The sequence below is a fragment of the Lontra canadensis genome, unplaced genomic scaffold (genome assembly GCF_010015895.1).
Source record: "Lontra canadensis isolate GAN:19392208 unplaced genomic scaffold, GSC_riverotter_1.0 scaffold23, whole genome shotgun sequence".
Lineage (NCBI taxonomy): Eukaryota > Metazoa > Chordata > Mammalia > Carnivora > Mustelidae > Lontra > Lontra canadensis.
In genome coordinates, this window is record NW_022631017.1 from 22,159,851 (window position 1) to 22,181,759 (window position 21,909).

General features: G+C 35.0%; 1 protein-coding gene across 4 annotated transcripts in view; it reads right to left on the bottom strand.

Annotated features, from left to right (window-relative positions):
• THEMIS (thymocyte selection associated) overlaps positions 1-21,909 on the bottom strand; it is a 184,435-nt gene that overhangs the window by 122,976 nt on the left and 39,550 nt on the right. For all 4 annotated transcript variants that reach the window (XM_032862500.1, XM_032862499.1, XM_032862501.1 and 1 more), the window contains exon 2: positions 17,929-18,087. In XM_032862500.1, the coding sequence (XP_032718391.1) occupies positions 17,929-18,087 (159 nt within the window). The remainder of the gene's footprint in view (positions 1-17,928; positions 18,088-21,909) is intronic.

Consider the following 21,909-nt stretch of genomic DNA (forward strand, 5'->3'; position numbering starts at 1 on the left):
ACCTAGGGAACATTTATTAAAGAAAAAAATAGTTAAATCTTGGTAAGATCAGCAAATTCTTTGACATTTGAACTTGCAGTATTCCATTCGTCCCACTCCTTCAACTTCATACTGAAAACTAATAGCTTGCAGTCATGGCAAAACCAACACTGCTGCAGTCACAAGAGGGAGCAGAAAGGAGCTGGAATTCTTTCAAAGTTCATTCTCAGAGAAACGTTATTTTTTGACATGTCTGGTAACTCCCTGAAAGATTCTACTTGCAACATTAGCTTTATTTGATCTCATTTTGAGCTTACTCAATAGGAAAAGACAGTATTTGTCAAAATAGTATTGATATTTGATAGTATTTGATAGTATTTGTCAAAAACAATAAGAGATAATTATTTAATTGTTGTGGCTGCCTACAGTCATGTATAACAGTTGGGGGGGAGAAATAGGCTAACCAAAACAGTTTAAAAGGAAAAGCTGAGAAATGAGATATCCGTAAGAACATTGAAAAGTTTTGATATATTCCTGGTAATCTAGAAGACCATATACTCGTGCAGGACTGTGTACCTGCCTCAGACCGTATGTTCAGGAAAGACCTGAAAAGGTCCTAAACTTTCAACTCCGGTTGACTTTGAGGCTCCACATGAGCAAGCAAGTAAGAATTTTTACCTGCCAAATTGAGTGTTGAAGGCATGCCTTCAAATGAACACTGACCCCTCAACAAAGACTGGGAGACCTCCTGGTTCCAGTTGTTTAAGAAAATCTGTGCCAAGGCATACCCACTAAGCAAACTGAGCAGAGACTTCAATGGCCCCATATGACAAAGAATACAGATTTTACAGATACAGTTTAGAAAAACTACTCAACAACTTGCAATAACAACAAGCCCTGAGATGGGGAGAAAATTAAATTTTTAGAGTTGTTGCATTATATTGTTTAAAATATCCAGCTTTCAACAACAAATTATGAAACAGGCAAAGGAACAAGAAAGTGTGAACCACCCACCAGGGGGATGGGGGGGTGGCAGGGAACAGTCAATAAAAACTGTTCCTGAGGGGAAGCCCAGACATTAGATTTCCCAGAGAAAAGAATTTAAATAAGCTATTTTAAATATGTTCAAAGAAATAAGGAAAACTACATATAAAGAACTAAAAGTAAGTATGAAAATGAAGTTTACCAAATAGAGAATATAAATCAAATTTAAAGATAAGTCAGGTGGGATTATTCAACTTGAGAAGCAAAAATAAAAAAGTATAAAGAGAAATGAAGAGTCTCAAAGATGTATGTGACACCATCAAGCATATTTATATGGGAATAATGTGTGCTCCAGAAGGAGAAGAAAGAGAAAAGCATAGGAAAAATATTTAAAGAAATAAGGATCAAAGTTTCCAAAATTTGATGAAAAACAGTAATCTACACATTCAAAAAGCTCAACACATTCCAAGTAGGATAAACTTGGAGACTAATATCATCCTGATCAAGCTACTGAAAACCAGACAAACAGGGAATTTTGGAAACAGCAAAAGAAAAGAGAAAAGAGATTCATCAAGTACAAGGATTTTTCAATAAGATTAAAAGCCAATCTCTACTCTGAAACCATGAAAGCCAGAAATCACTGGGATGACATAGTTAATGTATTGAAATAAAAGAATTGTGAACTAATTCTCTATTCCAAAAATTTATCCTTTAAAAATGAAAGTTTCTCAAAAAATTAAAAACAGGAATACCATATGATCCAATAATTCCACTACTATTTACCCAAGGAAAATGAAAACAATAATTCAAAAAAGAAATATGCACCCCTACATTCATTGCAGCATTATTTACAATGGCCAAGACATGGAAGCAACCTAAGAGTTCATAGACAGATGAATGGATAAGGAAGAAGTGATATGTATGTGTGGATATAGATAGATAGATAGATAGATAGATGATAGATACAGCAGCCACATGAGATTGTGCCATTTGCAACACGTATGGACCTAGAGGGTATTACACTAAGTGAAATAAATCAGATTAAGAAAGACAGAAACCATATGATATTGCTCATATGTGAGATCTAAAAAACAAACAAGCAAAAAGCAGATTCAGACCTGTAAATAGAGAACAAACTGATGGTTGCCAGAGGGAAGTGTCTGTGTTGGGGGGGTGGGGATGTAAAATGGGTGAAGTGGAGTGGGAAATACAGGCTTGCAGTTTCAGAATGGATAAGTCACAGAAATAAAAGGCACAGCATAAAAAATATAGCCAGTGATACAGGTAGCTATACTAAGTACAACACAATGTATGAAATTGTGGAGTCACTATGCTGTACACCTGAAATGAATATAACATTGTGAGTTAACTACACTCAAATAAATAAATAATAAAATGATGGAGAAATTCAGATATTTACAGGTAACAAAAACTGAGAGGCTTTATTACTATCAAATGTACCACATAAGAAATCTTACAGGGAGGAGCACCTGGGTGGCTCAGCAGGTTAAGCCTCTGCCTTCTGCTCAGAGCCCTGGGATCAAGCTCTGCATCTGGCTTTTTGCTCAGCAGGGAGCCTGTTCCCCACCACCACCCCTCTGCCTGCCTCTCCGTATGTCAAATAAATAAAATCTTTAAAAAAATTAAAAAAAAAAAGAAATCTTAAAGGGAATCCTTCAGTCTGAAGGACATAAGACAATAACTTTATTCTGTGTCAAGAAATAAAAGTAACTGCAAAAGGAACTATAGAAGTAAATATAAAAGAAAATTTACATGTACTTTTTATTTTTAAATATTTTGTCCTATCTAATTTAAAAGATAATTACATAAAGAATAATCATAAAACTATGTTGATGGACACATAATCTTTAAACATGTAATTTTTATGATAATAACACTTAGAAAGATAGGATAGGGGATAGAACTACAAAGAAGGCAAGTTTTATACACTATTGAAATAAAATTAGTTAATCCAGACTAGATTGTTATAAATTAAGACGTTAATTGTAATCCCCAAGCAACCACTAAAAAATAACTAAAAATGTATATGCTTTAAAAAAAAAAAAAAAGCATTGGGCTTCTGGGCTCTGACCTAGTATATAAAAAGTTTAGAAGTTGGCACTCTGTCCTACAAAAAGTAAACAGCCAAACAAACTAAAAAATCAACAACTATTCTTAAATCTCTTAGAGAAGTGAGATCAGAGGATAAACTAGGGCCTCTAAAATTGAAAAGATAGATAAGCAAGTACAGAGAACCATAACTTGCCAAACAAACCTATATAAGAACAATTACCAGGCTAGGAAAATCTAAACTATAATTGCTGAATTGCTAGACACTCAGAATGGACAAGTCTGAGAGTAAAAAATCCAGGGTCCTAGTGATAAAGGAGCTCCCATAATTTTGTAAGTTTTACCCCTAGGTCTTGACCAGACTCTCACAGTAAATATGAGAGAAAAATCTCCTCATACTTCTGTTAGGGAAAAAGTTAAAAAAAAAAATTTTTTTTTTTTTTTTTCAGAATAAGTCAGAACAATCTATTCTTCTTAATAAGGCTTTCCCTTAAAAGGCACTATTGATGTTTTATTAGGAATAACTGACCTGGAAGAAGGAAAATATATAACTAACACCCACTCTAGCCTTCCATTCAGAGAAAATGTACATCTAAAGCCCACTCTAGTCTTTCCATTTAAGGAAATGGAAATACCTAGATCTGGCCTGCTCTAGTCTTCCACGTGTGAGAAGAGAAATGCTCAACCCACTGTAACCACCCTTTCCCACCCAAGGGGTGGGGAACAAGACTGAGAAGCACTTAAGAAGTCCATGGTTCAGAGGCACAGGACTGTAAAAATACTGATATCTAATCATAAGGCTATAGAATGTTTACCCTCCTACTACAACTTACTGTTAGATTACTAAAGTCCTATTAACAACAGTGTCTTTCTATCCAATACATCATGTCTGGCTATCCAGAAAAAATCACAAGGCAAAGGCAAAAAAGACAATTGAAGAGACAGAGCAAGCATCAGAAGCAGACTCAGATATGGCAAGGATGTTGGGATAATCAAACCAGGAACTTAAAACAATTATGATTAAGATGCTAGGGCCCAAGTGGATAAAGCATAAAAGGTGGGAAATGTAAGTAGAGAGAGAGAAACCTAAGAAAGAACCAAAATGAAATGCTGAAGTTCAAAAACACTATTAACAGACATAAATAATGTCTTTATTTGATGGGCTCATTAATAGCCTGGAAATAGCTGAAGAAAGAATCCCTGAGCTTGAGAATATATCAATAGAAATGTCCAAAACAGAAAAGAAAAAACAAAACCAAAAGTACAGAACAGAATACCCAAATACTGTGGAACAACAAAAAAAAAAGGTCTAACATAAGCATAATGGGAATACCAGAAGGAAAAGAAAGAGAAATAAGAATGGAGGAAATACTTGAAGCAACACCTGAGAATTTCCCCCAAATTAATGACAGGTGACAAAAAACAGTTCCAGGAAGCTTGGGGAACACTAAACTGGATAAATGAAAACAAACAAACATAAAACACCAACTATATAGGAATATCATATTTAAACTGCAAAAATCAAAGATAAAAAAAAATCATGAAAGAAGCCAGAAGAATAAAACCCCTTACCTACAAAGGAACAAAGAATTACATCCAACTATTCAGAAACCATGCAAGCAAGAGACTGGCTGAAATATTTAGTGTTAAGAGGAAAAAAAAAAAAAAACAACTTAGAATTCTGTATCCTGAGAAATAATTCTTCAAACATAAAGGAGAATTTAAGACTTTCTCAGACAAACAACAACTAGGAATTTGTTGCCAGTAGACTGCTTTGCAAGAAATTCTGCAGAGAACCAAGAAGTTATACAGGTGAGAAATTTGGAGCTACATAAAGAAAAGAAGAACATCATCAAAGGAATAAGTGATGTTTTTCTCATTATTAATTGATCTGACAGGGGTGCCTGGGTAGCTTAGTCAGTTAAGTGTCTGCCTTTAGTTTAGATTATCAGCCCAGGGTTCTGGGATCGAGCCCCGCTTTGGGCTCCCTGCATGGCAGGGGAGTCCACTTCTCCCTCTCACTCTCCCTCTGTGCTCTTGCTCTCTGTCTCTCAAATAAATAAATTTAAAATCTCAAAAAACCCAGTTCATTATTAATTGATCTAACAGATAAAGGCTTGTTTGTAATAATACCAACAATGTATTTAATTATGTATGCTTAGGTATAGATATATCCTTGTGTGTGTTTATGTATAAGTGAAATAAAATGACAGGATTGGTACAAGAGATAGGAGGAATGAATGAGAAATAGTTTGTTATGATAAAGTACTTAGACATCTGAGAAGAATATGGTCTTATTTGAAACTAAACTTGGCTTAATTGTAAATGTATATCGCAAACCCTATGGCAACCACTAATAAAAGCTAATTTAAGTGTAATAAGTATAATGGTTATGCTAAGTACAGAGAGAAAATGGAATCATACAAAATGCTCAGTTAAACCCACAAAAGGCAGAAAAATTATGGAAGACAAAAATAAGAACAAAGAACAAAGGCAACAAATAGTAACAAATACTGTGGACATTAACAGAACTACAGCTGACCCATGAACATCATGGGTTTGAACTATGCAGGTCCATTTATACACAGATTTTTAATAACAATTTATTTTCTGTAGCTTACTTTATTGTAAGAATACAGTATATAATACATATAACCTACAGAATGTGTTAATTAACTATATTGTTGGTAAGGCTTCCAGTCAACTGTAGGCAATTAATAGTTAAGTTTTTAGGGAGTCAAAAGTGATATGTAGATTTTCAACTGGGTGGGGGAAACTCTGCATTGTTCAAGGGTTGACTATATAGCAATAATCACTTTAAATGTCAATGGTCTAAGTACAACAACCAAGAGACAGATTATCAGAGTCAAATAACAAGACTCAATTATATATTTTCTATAGGAAATCCATTTTCTATAGGAAATCCATTTTAAATATAAAGACACAGGGGCGTGTGGGTGGCAGTTTGTTAGGCATCAGACTCTTGGTTTCAGCTTAGGTCATGACCTCAGGGTCATAAGATTGAGTCCCGCATTGGCTCCAGGCTCAGCATGGCATCTGCTTGAGATTCTCTCTCCTTCTCCCTCTCATTCTATGGACCAGCATTACTCTACTACCAAAACCAGACAAAGATATTACAAGAAAAACTACACACCATATTTCTCATAAATGTAGATGCAAAATCTTCAATAAAATATTAATAAATCAAACCCAAAAATGTATAAAAAGGGTTAGACACCACAACCAAGTGGGATTTATCCCATTATGCATGGATATCTATGAGATATCAAAGATAAACAGAGGTGGAGAGGGATTCTCCATAAGCTGGCTACTTAGATTTATCCCATCTGAGAGACAACTAATGTAATCCATTCACATTAACAGGTCTCAGAAAAATATATAATCATATCAATAGACACAGGGGAAAAAGTGACACTCAGAATAAAACAAACAACAATAACAACAAACTTCTCAGTAAATTAGGAATAAAACCAAAGTACCTCAGCTCAATAAAGAAAATCTTCAAAAAAAAAAAATAAAAAACCTATGGATAACATACATCATGTTAAGTAAGTAGTTTTCTCGCTAAGATCAGGAACAAGGCTGTCCCCTCTCTCCACTTCTTTTCAACATTGTACCAGAAATCCTAGCTAATGCAGTAAGACAAGGAAATAAAATGTATACTGAGTGGGAAGAACAAAATAAAACTATGTTCACAGGTAATATGATTGTCCATGTACAAAATCTGAAAGAATTGACTAAAAAACTCCTCAAATTAATAACTGAGTGTAGCAAGATTATAAGATAAAACATTAACATGCAAAAGCAATCACTTTCTTATATATTAGCAATGGACAAGTGGATTTTAAAACTAAAAACATAATACCATCTACATTAGCACCCCCAAAACGAAATGCTTAGGTGTAGATGTAACCAAATATGTACAAGGTCTATGTGAGGAAGCTTACAAAATTATGATGAAAGAAATCAAAGAAATAAATAGATATTACATGTTCATAAATAGGAGAACTTAATATTATTAAGATGTCAGTTTTTCCCAACTGCATCTACAGATTCAATGCAATGCCAATCAAAATCACAGCAAGTAATTTTGTGGACATTGACACTGATGTTGTAATTTATATGAAGAGACAAGACCCAGAATAGCCAATACAATACTGACAAAGAACAAAATCAGAGAACTGACACTACTCAACATCAAAACTTAATATAAAGCTACAGTGATCAAGATAGTGTGGTATTGGTGAAGGAATAAACAAAGAGATCAACAGAACAGAACACAGAACCCAGAAACAGACCCACATAAATCAGTCAAATGATCCTTGACAAAGGAGTAAAGGCAGTAAAATGAAGAAAAGCAAGGTTTTCTTTAAATGATTCTGAAATAACCGAACATCCAAATGAAAGGAAACAAATATGGACACAGATCTTACACCCTTCACAAAAATTAATTCAACATGGATCATAGACCTAAATGTAAAATGCAAATCTATAAAACTTTGAGAAAGTAACAGGAGAAAGTCTAGGTGACCTTGGGTTTGATGATGACTTCTTAGTTCTGACACCAAAGGCACAATCTATGAAAGAAATAATTTATTAGCTGGGATCCATTTAAAAAAAAAGTTGTGTTCTGTAATTAATACTGAATAAAAATGCAATTAATACTGAATTAAATACAGAATGGGAGAAAATATTTGCAAAAGACATATTTGAAAAAGCACTTATATCCAAAATATACAAAGAACTCTTAAAACTCAACAATAAGGAAACAAACGACCTGATTAAAAAGTGGGCAAAACCCTGAACAGACATTTAACCCAAGAATATATACAGTTTGAAAATAAGCATATGAAAGATGCTCAACATCAGATATCATTAGGAATTGAAAATGAAAACAATAATGAGATACCATAGGTATATATGTATCAGAATAGACAAAGTCCAAAACACTGACCACACGAAATACTGATGAGGATGTGGAACACCAGAATCTCCCATTCATTGCTGTTAGGTAAGCAAAATGGTGCAACCATTTTGGAAGACAGTTTGGCAGTTATTTAAACTTTAAATAAATCAGAGGATTTATTGAAGAGGGGAGACTGCAATCTTCTGGCTCTCAGAGGGAGATCTAGAATGGGCATTTTTGCTCTGATCCTCTGAAGAAGAGCAGAAAGCCTTTGGAACAAAAGCCACACAGAAGACTAGCTTATGCTGAGGGAAGCCTCCTGACAAGGGGTGAGGGAACTCTGCTCAGGCAAAGACACCTGAGAAGCAGCACAGCCAGCCCCTCCCCCAGAAGACAGACTGGAAGAACAGGTGGAATACGACTTTATGGATCCCACAAGACTGTAAAACTCCAGCACCAGGGGAGAATAGTATATTGAGCTCCAGGTATTTTCTCATGACTCATTTATCTCTCATGAAAATTTTCCATTTCTTTTTATTACCTTTACCCATTTCAGCTAGATTTTTATTTTACCAACTTGTGTTTTTAAGTCACTTTTTAACTTTTATTTTTCACGTCTACATTTTATAGATAGGCTTCATTTTAGTCTTTATATATATATATGTGCTACTTCTTTTTTTTTTTTTTGTCCTTTTTTCACTCTACTCAATTACATATATATAGAGAGAGAGAGAAAGAGAGAGAGTGTGTGTGTTTTGTTTTCTTTGAAATTTTGGGATGTAGTGTTCTAACACAGAGACCAAAATTCAATCAGAAACAAGTGGTGGATACCCTGCTTTGTCCACCCTGTGAGAATAGTCTTTCTTCCCCTCACCCCCTTTTCTGTTTTATTTTGGTTTGGTTTGGTTTGCTTTTCTGTGGTGGCTTCCGACTGCCTCGGATTTATCAAGGGAGCACTTTGCTTGGGTCATGGTTGATATTTTGGACTCTGATCCTTCAATTACTCATCCTTCTCTGGGCAAAATGACTAGAAGGAGGAATTCACAAGAAAGAAAGAACCAGAGGCAATGTTCTCTGACATAGAGCTAATCAATATGGATATAAATAAGATGTCAGAGATGGAATTCAGGATAGCAATTATAAAATTCATAGCTAGGCTTGAAAAAAGCATAAATGACAGGACAGAACCTCTAAGGGTGGAAATGAGATCTAATTAGGCCAAACTTTAAAATGCTATGAATGAGATGCTGTCTAAACTGGATGCTCTAACATCTAGGGTAAATGAGGCAGAAAAGAGAGTAAATGATCTAAAGGACAGCCTGAAGGAAAGGAAGGAAGTTGGGGAAAAGAGAGAAAGATAATTAATAGCCCATAACAAAAGACTTTGAGAAATTAATGATACCGCGAAGTAAACTGATGTTGGAATTACTAGGGTACCTACTAGGGGAGAGAGAGAGAGAGCGAGAGCGAGCCAGAAGGTATATTTGAGCAAATCTAGCTGAGAACATCCCTCCACCAGGGAAGGAAACAACCATTCATGTCCAAGAGGCATAGAGGACCCCTCCCCAAATCAGTAAAAACAGATCAATACCCTGACATATAAGAGTGAAGCTTGCAAATCTTAGAGAAAAAGAAGCTATCCTGAGAGCAGCTAGGGAGAGGGGTTCCTTACATATGGAGGGAGGAACATCAGAATAAATCCAACCTATCCACAGAAATCTGGCAGGCCAGAAAGGGCTGGCAACATGTATTCAGGGTACTAAATGAGAAGAGCATGCAGCCAAGAATACTTTATCTAGAAAGGCTGCCATTCAGAATGGAAGGAGAGATAAATAAATTCCAGGACAGACAGAAACTGAAAGAATTTGTGACCACCAAGCCAGCCCTGCGAGAAATATTAAGGGAGCTACTGTAAGCAAAAAGAAACCCTAAGAATAACATAGACTAGAAAGAAACAGAGAAAAATCTACAGAAACGGGGATTTTATAGGCAATACAATGACACTAAATTCATATCTTCCAATAGTTGCTCTAAATGTGAATGGGCTAATTGCTCCAACCAAAAGACACAGTATATCAGATTGGATTTTAAAAAGCAAGAAACATCCATATGCTGCCTACAGGAGACCCATTTTAGACGTAAAGACACCTCCGTCCTGAAAGTGAGGGGGTCGAGAACAATTTACCATGCTAATGGACCTCAAAACAAAGCTGGAGTAGCAATACTCATATAAGATAAATTATATTTTAAACCAAAGACTGTACTAAGAGATGTAGAGGGACACTATATAAAGCTTAAAGGGTTATCCAGCAAGAAGATCTAATAATTGTAAATATTTACGCTCCCAACATGAGAGCACCCAATTATATAAACCAGTTAATAACCAAAATAAACATATTGATAATAATATAGTAATAGTAGGGGACTTCAACACCCTACTCACAGCAATAGTCAGATCATCTAAGTGGAAGATAAACAAAGAAACAAGGGGTTTGAATGATACACTGGACCAGATGGACTTCACGGATATATTCAGAGTATACCATCCTAAAGCAACAGAATACACATTCTTTTTGAGTGCACATGAAATATTCTCCAGAATAGATCACATATTGGGTCACAAATCAGGTGTCAAATGATCCCAAAAGATTGAGATTATTCCCTGCATATTTTCAAACCACGATGGTTTGAAATTTGAACTCAATCACAAGAAGAAATTTGGAAGGAAATCAAACACTAGTAGGTTAAAGAGCATCCTGCCAAAGAGTGAATGAGTCAAGATGGAAATTAAGAACTTAAAATATTCATGGAAACTAATGAGAAGGGGAACACATTTGTTCAAAACCTCTGGGATATAGAAAAGGCGGTCCTAAAAGGGAAGTACATAGGAATACAAGCCTCTCTCAAAAAACTAGAAAAATCCCACATACACAAGCTAACCTTACATATAAAGGACCTGGAGAAAGAACAGCAAATAAAACTTAAACCAAAGAGCGGAAGAGAAATAATAAAGATTAGAGCAGAAATCAACAAAATAAAAACCCGAAGAACAGTATAAGAGATCAGCAAAGCTAGAAGATGGTCCTTTGAAAGAATTAATAAGATCGATAAACCTCTGTCCAGACTTATCCAAAAGAAAGGGGAAATGACCCAAATTAACAAAATTATGAATGAAAGGGGAGAGATGATGACCAATACCAAGGAAATACTGACAAAGGTAAGAACATACTATGTACAACTATATGCCAACAAATGACAGAAATGGATGCATTCCCAGAAACTTATAAACTAACAAGGCTGAAACAGAAAATCTGAACAGACCAATAACCAGCAAAGAAATTGAAGCAGTAATCAAAAACCTCCCAAAAATAAGGCCAGATATCTTCCCAGAGGAATTCTATCAAATATTTAAAGAAGAATTAATACCTATTCTACTGAAGATGTTGCAAAAAATAGAAATGGAAGGAAAACTTAAAAACTGATTCTATGAGGCCAACCTTACCTTGATCCCAAAATCAGACAAAGACCCCATCAAAAAGGAGAATGAAAGACCAATATCCCTGATGAACATAGATGCTAAAATACTCACCAAAATACTAGCCAATAGGATCCAACAGTACCTTAAAAGGATTATTCACCATGACCAGGTGGGATTTATTCCTGGGATGCAAGGGTGGCTCAACATTCACAAATCAATCAACGTGATAAATCACATTAATAAAAGAAAAGACAAGAACTATATGATCCTCTCAATTCATGCAGAAAAAGCATTTGACAAAATACAGCATCCTTTCTTGAATAAAACTCTTCAAACTATAGGGACAGAGGGAACATACCACAATATCATAAAAGCCCATCAACAAAGAGCCCACAGCAAGTATCATTATCAATGGGGAAAAACTGAAAGCTTTTCCCTTGAGGTCAGGAATATGACAGTGATGCCCACTCTCATCACTATTGTTCAACATAGTACTAGAAGTCTTAGCCTCAGCAATCAGACAACAAAAAGAAATAAAAGGCATTCAAATTGGCAAAGAAGAAGCTAAACTCTCTTAGCAGATGAAATGATACTTTATGTGGAAAACCCAAAAGACTCCACCCCAAAATGGCTAGAACTCATATAGGAATTCAGTAAAGTGGCAGGATACAAAGTCAATGCACAGAAATCAGTTGCATTTCTATACACCAACAGTGAGACAGAGAAATTAAGGAATCAATCCCATTTACATTTGCACCAAAAACCAGAAGATATCTAGGAATATACCTAGGTAAAGATCTATACTCTAGAAACTACAGAACACTTATGAAAGAAATTGAGGAAAACACAAAGAGATGGAAAAACATTCCATTCTCATGGATTGGAAGAATAAACGTTGATAAAATGCTAATGCTGCCCAGAGCAATCTAGACGTTCAGTGCAATCCCTATCAAAATATAGAGCTGGAGTAAACAATCCTAAAATTTGTATGGATCCAGAAAAGACCCCATGTAACCAAAGGAATGTTGGAAAAGAAATCCAAAGCTGGCGGCATCACAATTCCAGGCTTGAAACTACATTACAAAGCTGTGATCATCAAGACAGCACAGTACTGGCACAAAAACAAACACATAGATCAATGGAACTAAATAGAGAGCCCAAAAATTGACCCTCAACTTTTTGCTCAACTAATCTTCGACAAAGCAGGAAAGAATATCCAATGGAAAAAAGACAGTCTCTTCAATAAAGGGTGCTGGGAAAATTGGGTAGCCACATGCAGAAGAATGAAAGTGGACCATTTTCTTACACCATACACAAAGATAAACTCAAAATGGATGAAAGATCTAAATGTGAGACAAGAATCTATCAAAATCCTAGGGAACATAGGCAGTAACCTTTTTGATCTTGGCCACAGCAATTCTATGCAAGACATATCTCTAAAGACAAGGGAAACAAAAGCAAAAATGAACTATTGGGAGTTCATCAAGATAAAAAGCTTCTGCAAAGGAAACAGTCAACAAAACTAAAAGGCAACCTACAGAATGGGAGAAGATATTTGTAAATGACATATCAGATAAAGGCCTGGTACCCAAGATCTATAAAAAACTTATCAAACACCCAAAAAATAAATAACCTAGTCAAGAAATGGGCAGAAGACATGAACAGACACTTTTCCAAAGAAGACATCCAAATGGCCAGCAGACACATGAAAAAATCCTCCAAATCACTTACCATCAGGGAAATACAAATCAAAACTACAATGACATACTACCTTACACCAGTTAGAATGGCTAAAATTAATAAGACAGGGAAAAACAAATGCTGGTGAGGATGCAGAGAAAGGGGAACTTTCTTACACTATTGGTGGGAATGCAAGCTAGTACAGCCACTCTGGAAAACAGTATGGAAGTTCCTTAAGAAAGTAAAAATAGAACTACCCTAGTACCCAGCAATTGCATTACTGGGCATTTACCCCAAAGATACAGATATAGTGAAAAGTAGGAGCACATGTACCCCAATATTCACAGCAGCAATGTCTATGGTAGCCAAACTGTGGAATGAACGTCAACAAATGAATGGGTAAAGAAGAATGAATGGGTTCATATATACAATAAAATATTACTCACTCATCAGAAAGGATGAATACCTACCATTTATATCTATATGGATGGAACTGGAGGTCTTAGGCTAAGTGAAATAAGTCAATCAGAAAAAGACAATTATCATATGGTTTCACTCATATGTGGAATGTAAGAAACCGTGCAGATGATCATAGGGGATAGGAGGGAAAACTGAATGGGAAGAAATCAGAGAGGGAGACAAACCACAAGAGACTCTTGACTCTGAGAAACAAACCAAGGGTTGCTGAAAAGGAGGTGGGTGGGGTGATGGGGTAATTGGGTGATGGGCAGTAAGGAGGGCATGTGATGTGATGAGCACTGGGAGTTATATGCAACTAACGAATCATTGAACACTATGTCAAAAACTAAATGATGTACAATATGTTGGCTACTTGAATTTAAATTAAAAAAAAAAAAAGATAGACCATGCAAGTAGTAACCAAAAGAGAACTATAGTAACTACATTAGTATCAGACAAAATAAACCTTAAAACAAAAATTTTACTAGAGACAAAGAATACTATAGAACAATAAAAGGGCCACCTTATCAAGAAGAGATAACAATTATAAGCACATATACACTTAACATCAGAGTCCCAGAATACATGAAGCAAAAGTTGACAGTAATAGCTGGAAACTTCAATAATAGTTGGAACTTTCAATAATGGATAGATCTAGACAGAAGATTCTCAGGGAACAGGAAGACTTGAACAACACTATAAACCAACAGACGTCTGTAGAACAATCCACCAAATAACAACAGAATACTCATTCTTCTCAAGAGCACATAGAACATTCTCCAGGATAGGCCATGTGTTAAGCCATAAAACAAGTCTGAAAAATTTTAAAAGAATTGATAAAGTATGTCTTCTGACCACACTAGAATGCAGTTGAAATAAATAACAAAAGAAAATTTGGGAAATTCCCAAATAACAAAGGATGTTTAAAATATATATTAAAGTACTTTTTGAGTTTAATATCTAACTAGGAGTTTAAATTGACAGTTTTAAATACAGTATAAATAAAGAGATGTTTCTGTTGAAATTAATTTAAAATTGTTAATGGCCTTAATTTCTCTCTCTCCCTAGTACTAACATAGAAGAATTACTTCTATACTCCATCTTTCATCATCACCTCAGAGACCTCTTTGAAAGAAAGTATTCTATAATCATCACTAATCACTTTTCCCCTCCACATTTGTCCTGATCCATACATTAAAACTAGTTTTGTAAATAAATTTTTCTAATTGTTGCTCAATTGATGCAAGCTTATCATGTCAACTGAAGACTCAAAAAATTCTAAATAGTAAGTCCCCAAACTAAGGTGCTAGTCAAAAGCTAAGTGGGAAATTGGCTTTATAGATTTTAGATTTGCCAATTTCCATAATCATGTGAGCTAATTCCCCAAAATAAATATATAACATATATTCTAAAATAAAAGAGGGAGAGGTGAGGGTATAAGTTGTCCCACTAATAGGTATTAAGGAAGACATGTATTGCATGGAGCACTGGGTATTATATGTAAACAACAAATCTTGGAACACTACACCAAAAACAAATGGTGTACTGTATGGTGACCAACATAACACAATAAAAATTTTAAAAAAAATTAAAAACTAAGTGTTTTCACTACTCTCATAAGAAACACTCCTTCTACTAGAAGATTCTAGTCATTTTAACTTACTAAATATTTATATACATCTTCTCCTAAACACTGTGGGGATCATTGCAGTAAATGAGATTCAGATTCTGTTGTTAGCAATGTTGTAATCTGTTAAGCAGTAGTCCACAAATAACTTCAATTACATTCAAAATGTAATAAATGCAATCATTAGGGCATGAAAGGCTATAGTTATTCAAAAAGGGAATTGTTACATTCAACTAGAATACTCAGGAAAAGCTTCTCATGAAGCAATGGTCTGCAACTTTGCTTATTAGAATCATCCTGGTCACTTCAAGATATTTTGGTAACCAGACTTCATTCCAGACCAAATAAATCAAAATATCACAGGCAAGTGGCCTGAGCATCAGGATATTTTAAACCTCCCTAGGTGATTTCCAGTGTGCAGCCATGTTTGAGAACCATTGCTATAAAGGATGGGGTTACATAAGGAAGGAGTCAATAGAATTTAAAACTAGGTAAAATTCCAGTAGAAAGGAAGAAAATACTGGAACACTTGGAATAATCCTCTCCTCACATAGCTATTTTATTTTCATTCTCCAAATCTGAGCTCAAGTACAACATTTTTCAAAAGCTTTGAAAAACTTGACTCCACTTGATAACAGTATAAAACCTGACACTTGATATGTGACAAGTACCATTCGGAACACTTCAAATATATTTCAATGTTCAATTCTCTCCAAAATACTAGAAGATAGATAGTATTATTATTCCCATTTTACATGAGAGGAGAGTAAGTAATTTGGCAAGGTTATACAACTAACAAATGGCAGAGTTGAAATTCAAATATATGTAATGACTCCAAAATCCATGTTCTGAAACATGACCAACAGGAGTTAGATATTCCTTATCAAGACTCTCATGGAACCCATGCATATCTCTCCTCCCCCTCGTCCCCCATCCTGCTCCTCTCCTCTCCTCCTCTTTTCCTCCCCCTCCCCCTTTTCCTCTGGAAACCAAGGATATTTCAATCACACCATGAATCACATAATATTTTAAGTGTTTCCTAGATTTTTCTCCTCCACTAATCATTTATTCACTCATTTCACTCATTCATCCATTCAATAAATGACTACTGAAAAAATGTTTGATACTAGGTATAAAGTCATATATGTCATACTTTATTTGCCAAAAGTTTTAGTCTAGAGGAGAAGTCAACAAACTATAGTCCACAGGCCAAATTCTACTGGCCAGCTATCATTGTAGGTACATTTTTATTGGACCACAGCCACATCCATTGGTTTATGTATCATCTTTAGCTCCCTTTATGTTACAGAATCAGAGTGGAATGGTTGTGACAGAGATCATCTGGTGGCAAAGTCTAAAATATTTACTATCTGGTTCTTTATAAAAAACATTTGCCAACCTCTGGTCTGGAGAATAAGACAAATGAGAAAATCATCAATGATTACCCAATGCTATTGGTGAAAAAGATTTTGGGAACATAAAAGAGAGATACCTAGAGTAGGTTAGGGCAGCAGCAAAAGCATTACAGAGGATATGCTATTTGAGCTCATTTTGGAAGGGTGAGTAGAGTTAACTAGACAAAGAGGAGCAACCAGATGTATCAGTAAGATCATACTCGGAAGTTTAGCAGTGATCCAGGGAGCCAGATTCTACTTACAATAGGAATAAAGAGAATAAATATATTTAAGAGATATCAGTCCTACATAACTTTATGAAATATCTTTGATTTCTTCATTCTCACTAGCATAGTAAGTAATGCATACAGTTAGAACTCATTAAGTATTTGTTAACAGATAATATTAAGTCCTAAATGAAGAATATTTATTAAAAAAAGGAGAAATAATTTACCTTCTAGTAGTCCTTACAAAGCACTGATGTGGAGAAAAAATGAACCCTCATGCACTATTGGTGAGAATGCAAATGGGTGTAGCCACTGAGGAAAACAGTATTGGGTTTCCTCAAAAAAATTGAAAATAGAGTTCCATATGATCCAGTAATTCCACTACTGGATATTTATCCAAAGAATACAAAAATACTAATTCAAAAAGATGCATGCACCCCTATGTTTACTGAAGCGTTATTTACAAGAGCCAAACTATGGAACTATGGAATCAGCTCAAGTGTCCACTAATAGATGAATGGATAAAAAAGATGTGGTGTATATGTGTGTGTGTGTGTGTGTGTGTGTGTGTGTGTGTGTGTGTGTTTACATATGGTGTATATATATTGGAATATTATTCAGCCATAAAAAGGATGAAATCTTACCATTTGCAATAACATGGATGGATCTAGAAAGTATAATGCTAAATGAAATAAGTCAGTTAGAGGAAGACAAATACCATATGATTTCACTCATATGTGGAATTAAAAAAAAACAAAACAAATGAAACAAAGAAAAAATAGACAAGCCAAAAACAGACTCTTAACTATAGAGAATAAACTGATAGTTACCAGACAGGAGGTAGAGGTGGGTGACTGGGTGAAACAGGTGAAGGGGATTAAGAGTATACCTATCAGGATGAGCACTGAGAAATGTTTTAACAGTTGAATCACTATACCGTACACCTGAAACTCATATAACACTGCATTTAAAAAAATAAAAAAGAATTCTAGTTTTTTAATCCACTACCCTAGAGTGAAAAGAAAGCTACCACTTGTTTTCAACTGTATAGATGCATAATAACTATAGTTTTATAAATGTGAAATGGTTGCAATATACTGTACCTGGAAAATTCATAGGCAGCTCAAATGGTTGTAGAGACTCACAACCCTCAACGTGCTCAGAAATTTCAGCTATGATCTTCTTAATTTTGAGACCAGTAACTTTAATCACTTCTCCTGTTGACAAGCAGCATTCATTTCCAAACATTTCATAAATGGAACCTTAGAAATAAAAAAAGGAAGAGTTAAAACGGCTTTAAAAAAAAGAATTAAATCAGAGATAATGAAGTAGTAGTCTAAAGCCTCATATAAAGTGTTTTTATTCAGTTCCTCTCCTAGCTACCTACTAAACAGGCATTTAATCAAGCTTGGCAAAATGTACAGCATGTACCAAGAAAAATATTAGATTTTCACTCCATCCACTGGGCAAAGTATAAACAATCTTATTTTTGTTATTATTGTAAATTAGATTTATGGTTTCCTCAGCACCTTTAGCTCATCATTCCAAGGTCAAACTACAAACATATCTTCCCTTGCTGGGATTTATGATCTATTTTTGCTGGGTCACTGAATTAGGCTCATGTGAGTCAACAGTGATCTAAGTATGTATTGCAAACAAGGTTGTAATACAATCCAAGATTCAAAGACAGAGGCTATACACCAGGGCCTTCCTTATATTAAGAGCATCTTATCTATTTATTAAACCTGTTTCTCTTTGTCGTCATGAATATAAGACTTTTTGTTCATTCTCTCTCTCGATTTTTGACAAGTTGGAAATATCTCTTGGTATCTTTATGGCAATAGGGGGCAGAACAGCCCAGATAAACTGAAAAGCTTAATTTCAGTTCAGAATTTCAGTCTCTTTCCTAACAAACCTCTTATCATAGATACTAAAGCTAAGCTTTTCACCCGTTTATTTTCCTTTTAGATCTCCTGAAGGAAGAAGAGTGAGCAGTGAAATAACCAGAAAATGAGCAACAGAAAAGAGGAAAGGCAAAAATCTGGATAATCTACCCAAAGTAAAAAGAGAACAACTCCAAAATTACATCTTTAATATAATATTACTTTTCAACTGAGCATTAAATGAAAGGTTGATGTAAAGAAACATTACAGAACTGTGGGGATTTAAACACATCAATTTTTCCCTACCCCTAATATAATTTATATCCTCTTTACCACACAAAAATGTGAACAATAGAAGTATGAGATTTCAGGTTGGTTTGCTTTTTGAATTCTTCTCTATTGAACCCCCCTCTCACAGAATCTTACCTGATACATAGCACCTAAAACATTTTTGTAGCATTAATGATTATCATAAAAGTTATTAAGCCTGTCATCCAATCTAGCATTAAACAACTCCGTGAGTATATTAGAGTGTCAGCAGGGAACAGGGGGCACACTCAGATTAGAATAATTTAAGGAGATTTTAACAAAGGGGCAATTTACACAGAGGCACAGCCAGTTCTAGGTAACACAAGAAAATAAATATTCTGACCTCACTCTTCTCCCTCCATCTGATCCTTTGCCAGGGTACCCTCCTTTGGCCAGATTAAGCCAGAAGCCAGAGGACAAGGGAGCTACTGATGCCACCACAGAAGTCAGCCTCCAAGGTAGAGAGTGGAAATGGAAGTCCAGCACACCATCCTTACTGCCCATTATTGAATGAGGGCCATTTTTGCAAATATGCTAGTATATCTGCTCCCCAATTTCTGAGTATGTACTTCCATAACTTTCTGCTTTTCTAATACTATTCCCTTAACTATATATGTGTTCATACCTCTCATTAATTCCCAAATATGGTATTTTCAGCTATCTCCAATCTTTTGTGGAACAACTGGGGTATTAAAGACATAGCAAAAATCTATAGTGACATTTTCCTCCAATGACCTTAGAACAGTTATTTTCTATGATCCTCATTTGGCAATTAATCACATACTAACATTTTTATCTTCAGTATTATCTCATCCTGTACTTAACTTTTTATGACTTTAGTTTTTATTACTCCCAATTCAAGTTAAACTTCATGAAAGACAATATTGCATCATATTACAACACACCAACTGCCCTTCCTTATTCATTCAGTAACTTTAATGGAAACCTACTATGTGTCAAGCATTGTGATTAGCAGTAGGTAACGGAGATAAAATGCATAATCTTTTCCTCCCAAGAAGTGCTATCTTGAAGTAAGGAGACAAGTAAATATTCTGTACAATAGATTACAAGAAAGTTATAACATAGGAAATACAGAGCATTGTGGGAGAATCCTGGAAGCATTTAATTAAACAATTACAATGTAGAGATATTAGGGAAGGATTCCTGGAAACTACAGCTGAACTGAGGGTTTTTTTTTTCTTTTCTTTTTTTCTTTTTTCAGATTTATTTATTTGTTTGAGAAAGAGAGAGAACATGGCCAGGGAGGGGGAGGGGTAGAAGGGACAGAGGGAGAGGGAGAGGGAGAGAGAATCTCAAGTAGACCACATGCTGAACATGGAGCCTGCCATAGGGCTTGATTCCAGGACCTTGATATCACAACCTGAGCTGAAACCAAGAGTCAGACACTTAACTGACTATGCCATCCAGATGCGCCAAGTTGAACTGAGTTTTAAAGGAAGCAACACAAGATGCTGGGGCAGGCAGAGGAAATAGTATTTGAAAAGGTACTGAGATGTAAAAGAGCTTGACACATTCTGGAAATTTCAAGTATTTCGTTATGTCTCAAATGTAAGTAAGAATAGGATAAGAAAGGAGACTAGAGAAGAAAAAGAAATCCAGATCATACAATATCTTTATGAGATTACCAATAAACAAAAAGGTCAAAGTCTGATGCAAAGTCAGAAAACCTAAGTTTTCAGTTATCATGATCCAGGAACTAATACCAATTTAATAAGAGGTATTAAATATCTAGGTGCTTGCTATCCAAAGTGTGGTCAATTGCAGTACCTGGAAGCTTGTTCGAATCTTGGCCAGACCCCAGACGTGCTGAATCAGAACCTGCATTTTTAACAAGATCTCCAGATGAAAGCAGTGATCTGGGTTACAAATGCATAAATGAAAGTCTCTGTCTTGAGACTGTTGCAAAACTAACCAGAAAAGAAAGGATATGCCACACAAAAGCATTCAGTGTCATTGAGGTGAAAGATGTTGTAAGTGAGGACAAGTAAAATGAAAGATTTTAAGTAGGGAATTGACATGATAAGATTTTTCTTTGTCACATGAAATAGAATATTAGCTGAAGTCTTTTGGGCTCAATTTCAACGCAGTGAGTGTCTAATTGTAAATGTAAAGTATATCAAACTGACTGACTTGGAATGCCATCTTTCTCTCAAAGGTTTCACTGGAATTCAAAATTAAAAGATGAATTTATGTGAGATTACTTATCAATTTACAGGAATAGAGGCCAGAGAATTCTAAGAAGAGAAAACTCTATTTTAGTCACCACACAAGCTTTTGACTCTTCAGGTCTCTTTCCAAGAATCTCTCCTTTTGGTTAAAAAAAAAAAAAGTCACCTCTTTTAGTCATATAAGGAAAAGTACCTCATGCAAATACTAATCTTTTACATTTATCTTTTTTTTATATTTTACATTTTACATTTTACAGTTATTTGTGACTTTCAATTTTCTCTACCCAAGTATGGTGTTAATTCATTTTTAATAAAGAAAGTGGTTGCTGATTTACAACACTTGGAAGTTATGTCCATGAAAGGAGACAAGAACATACAGCAACTTCAAATCCCTGAAAGTTGAAGGGTTCCTGTCTTTTGTTATCACCAATATAATGTCTCCTAAAATACATTTTTTCCTCAGTGAAAATATAAAATGGTTAATTTTTAAAATAGCCAACTGTCATAATCTTAGGATAAGCAAATATAACATATGTAATTGCTTTTTAAAAATTTGCTAAGATATGTCTGAACTACATGTTTATGTATAATACAGATGTAGATATTAAAATAGTTTTCATTTCACTTTAACCATGACATGTATTTTGAATATGCAAATCTAAAATCTATTAAATCTTTATAGACTGATTCTTCCCAAGTCAGA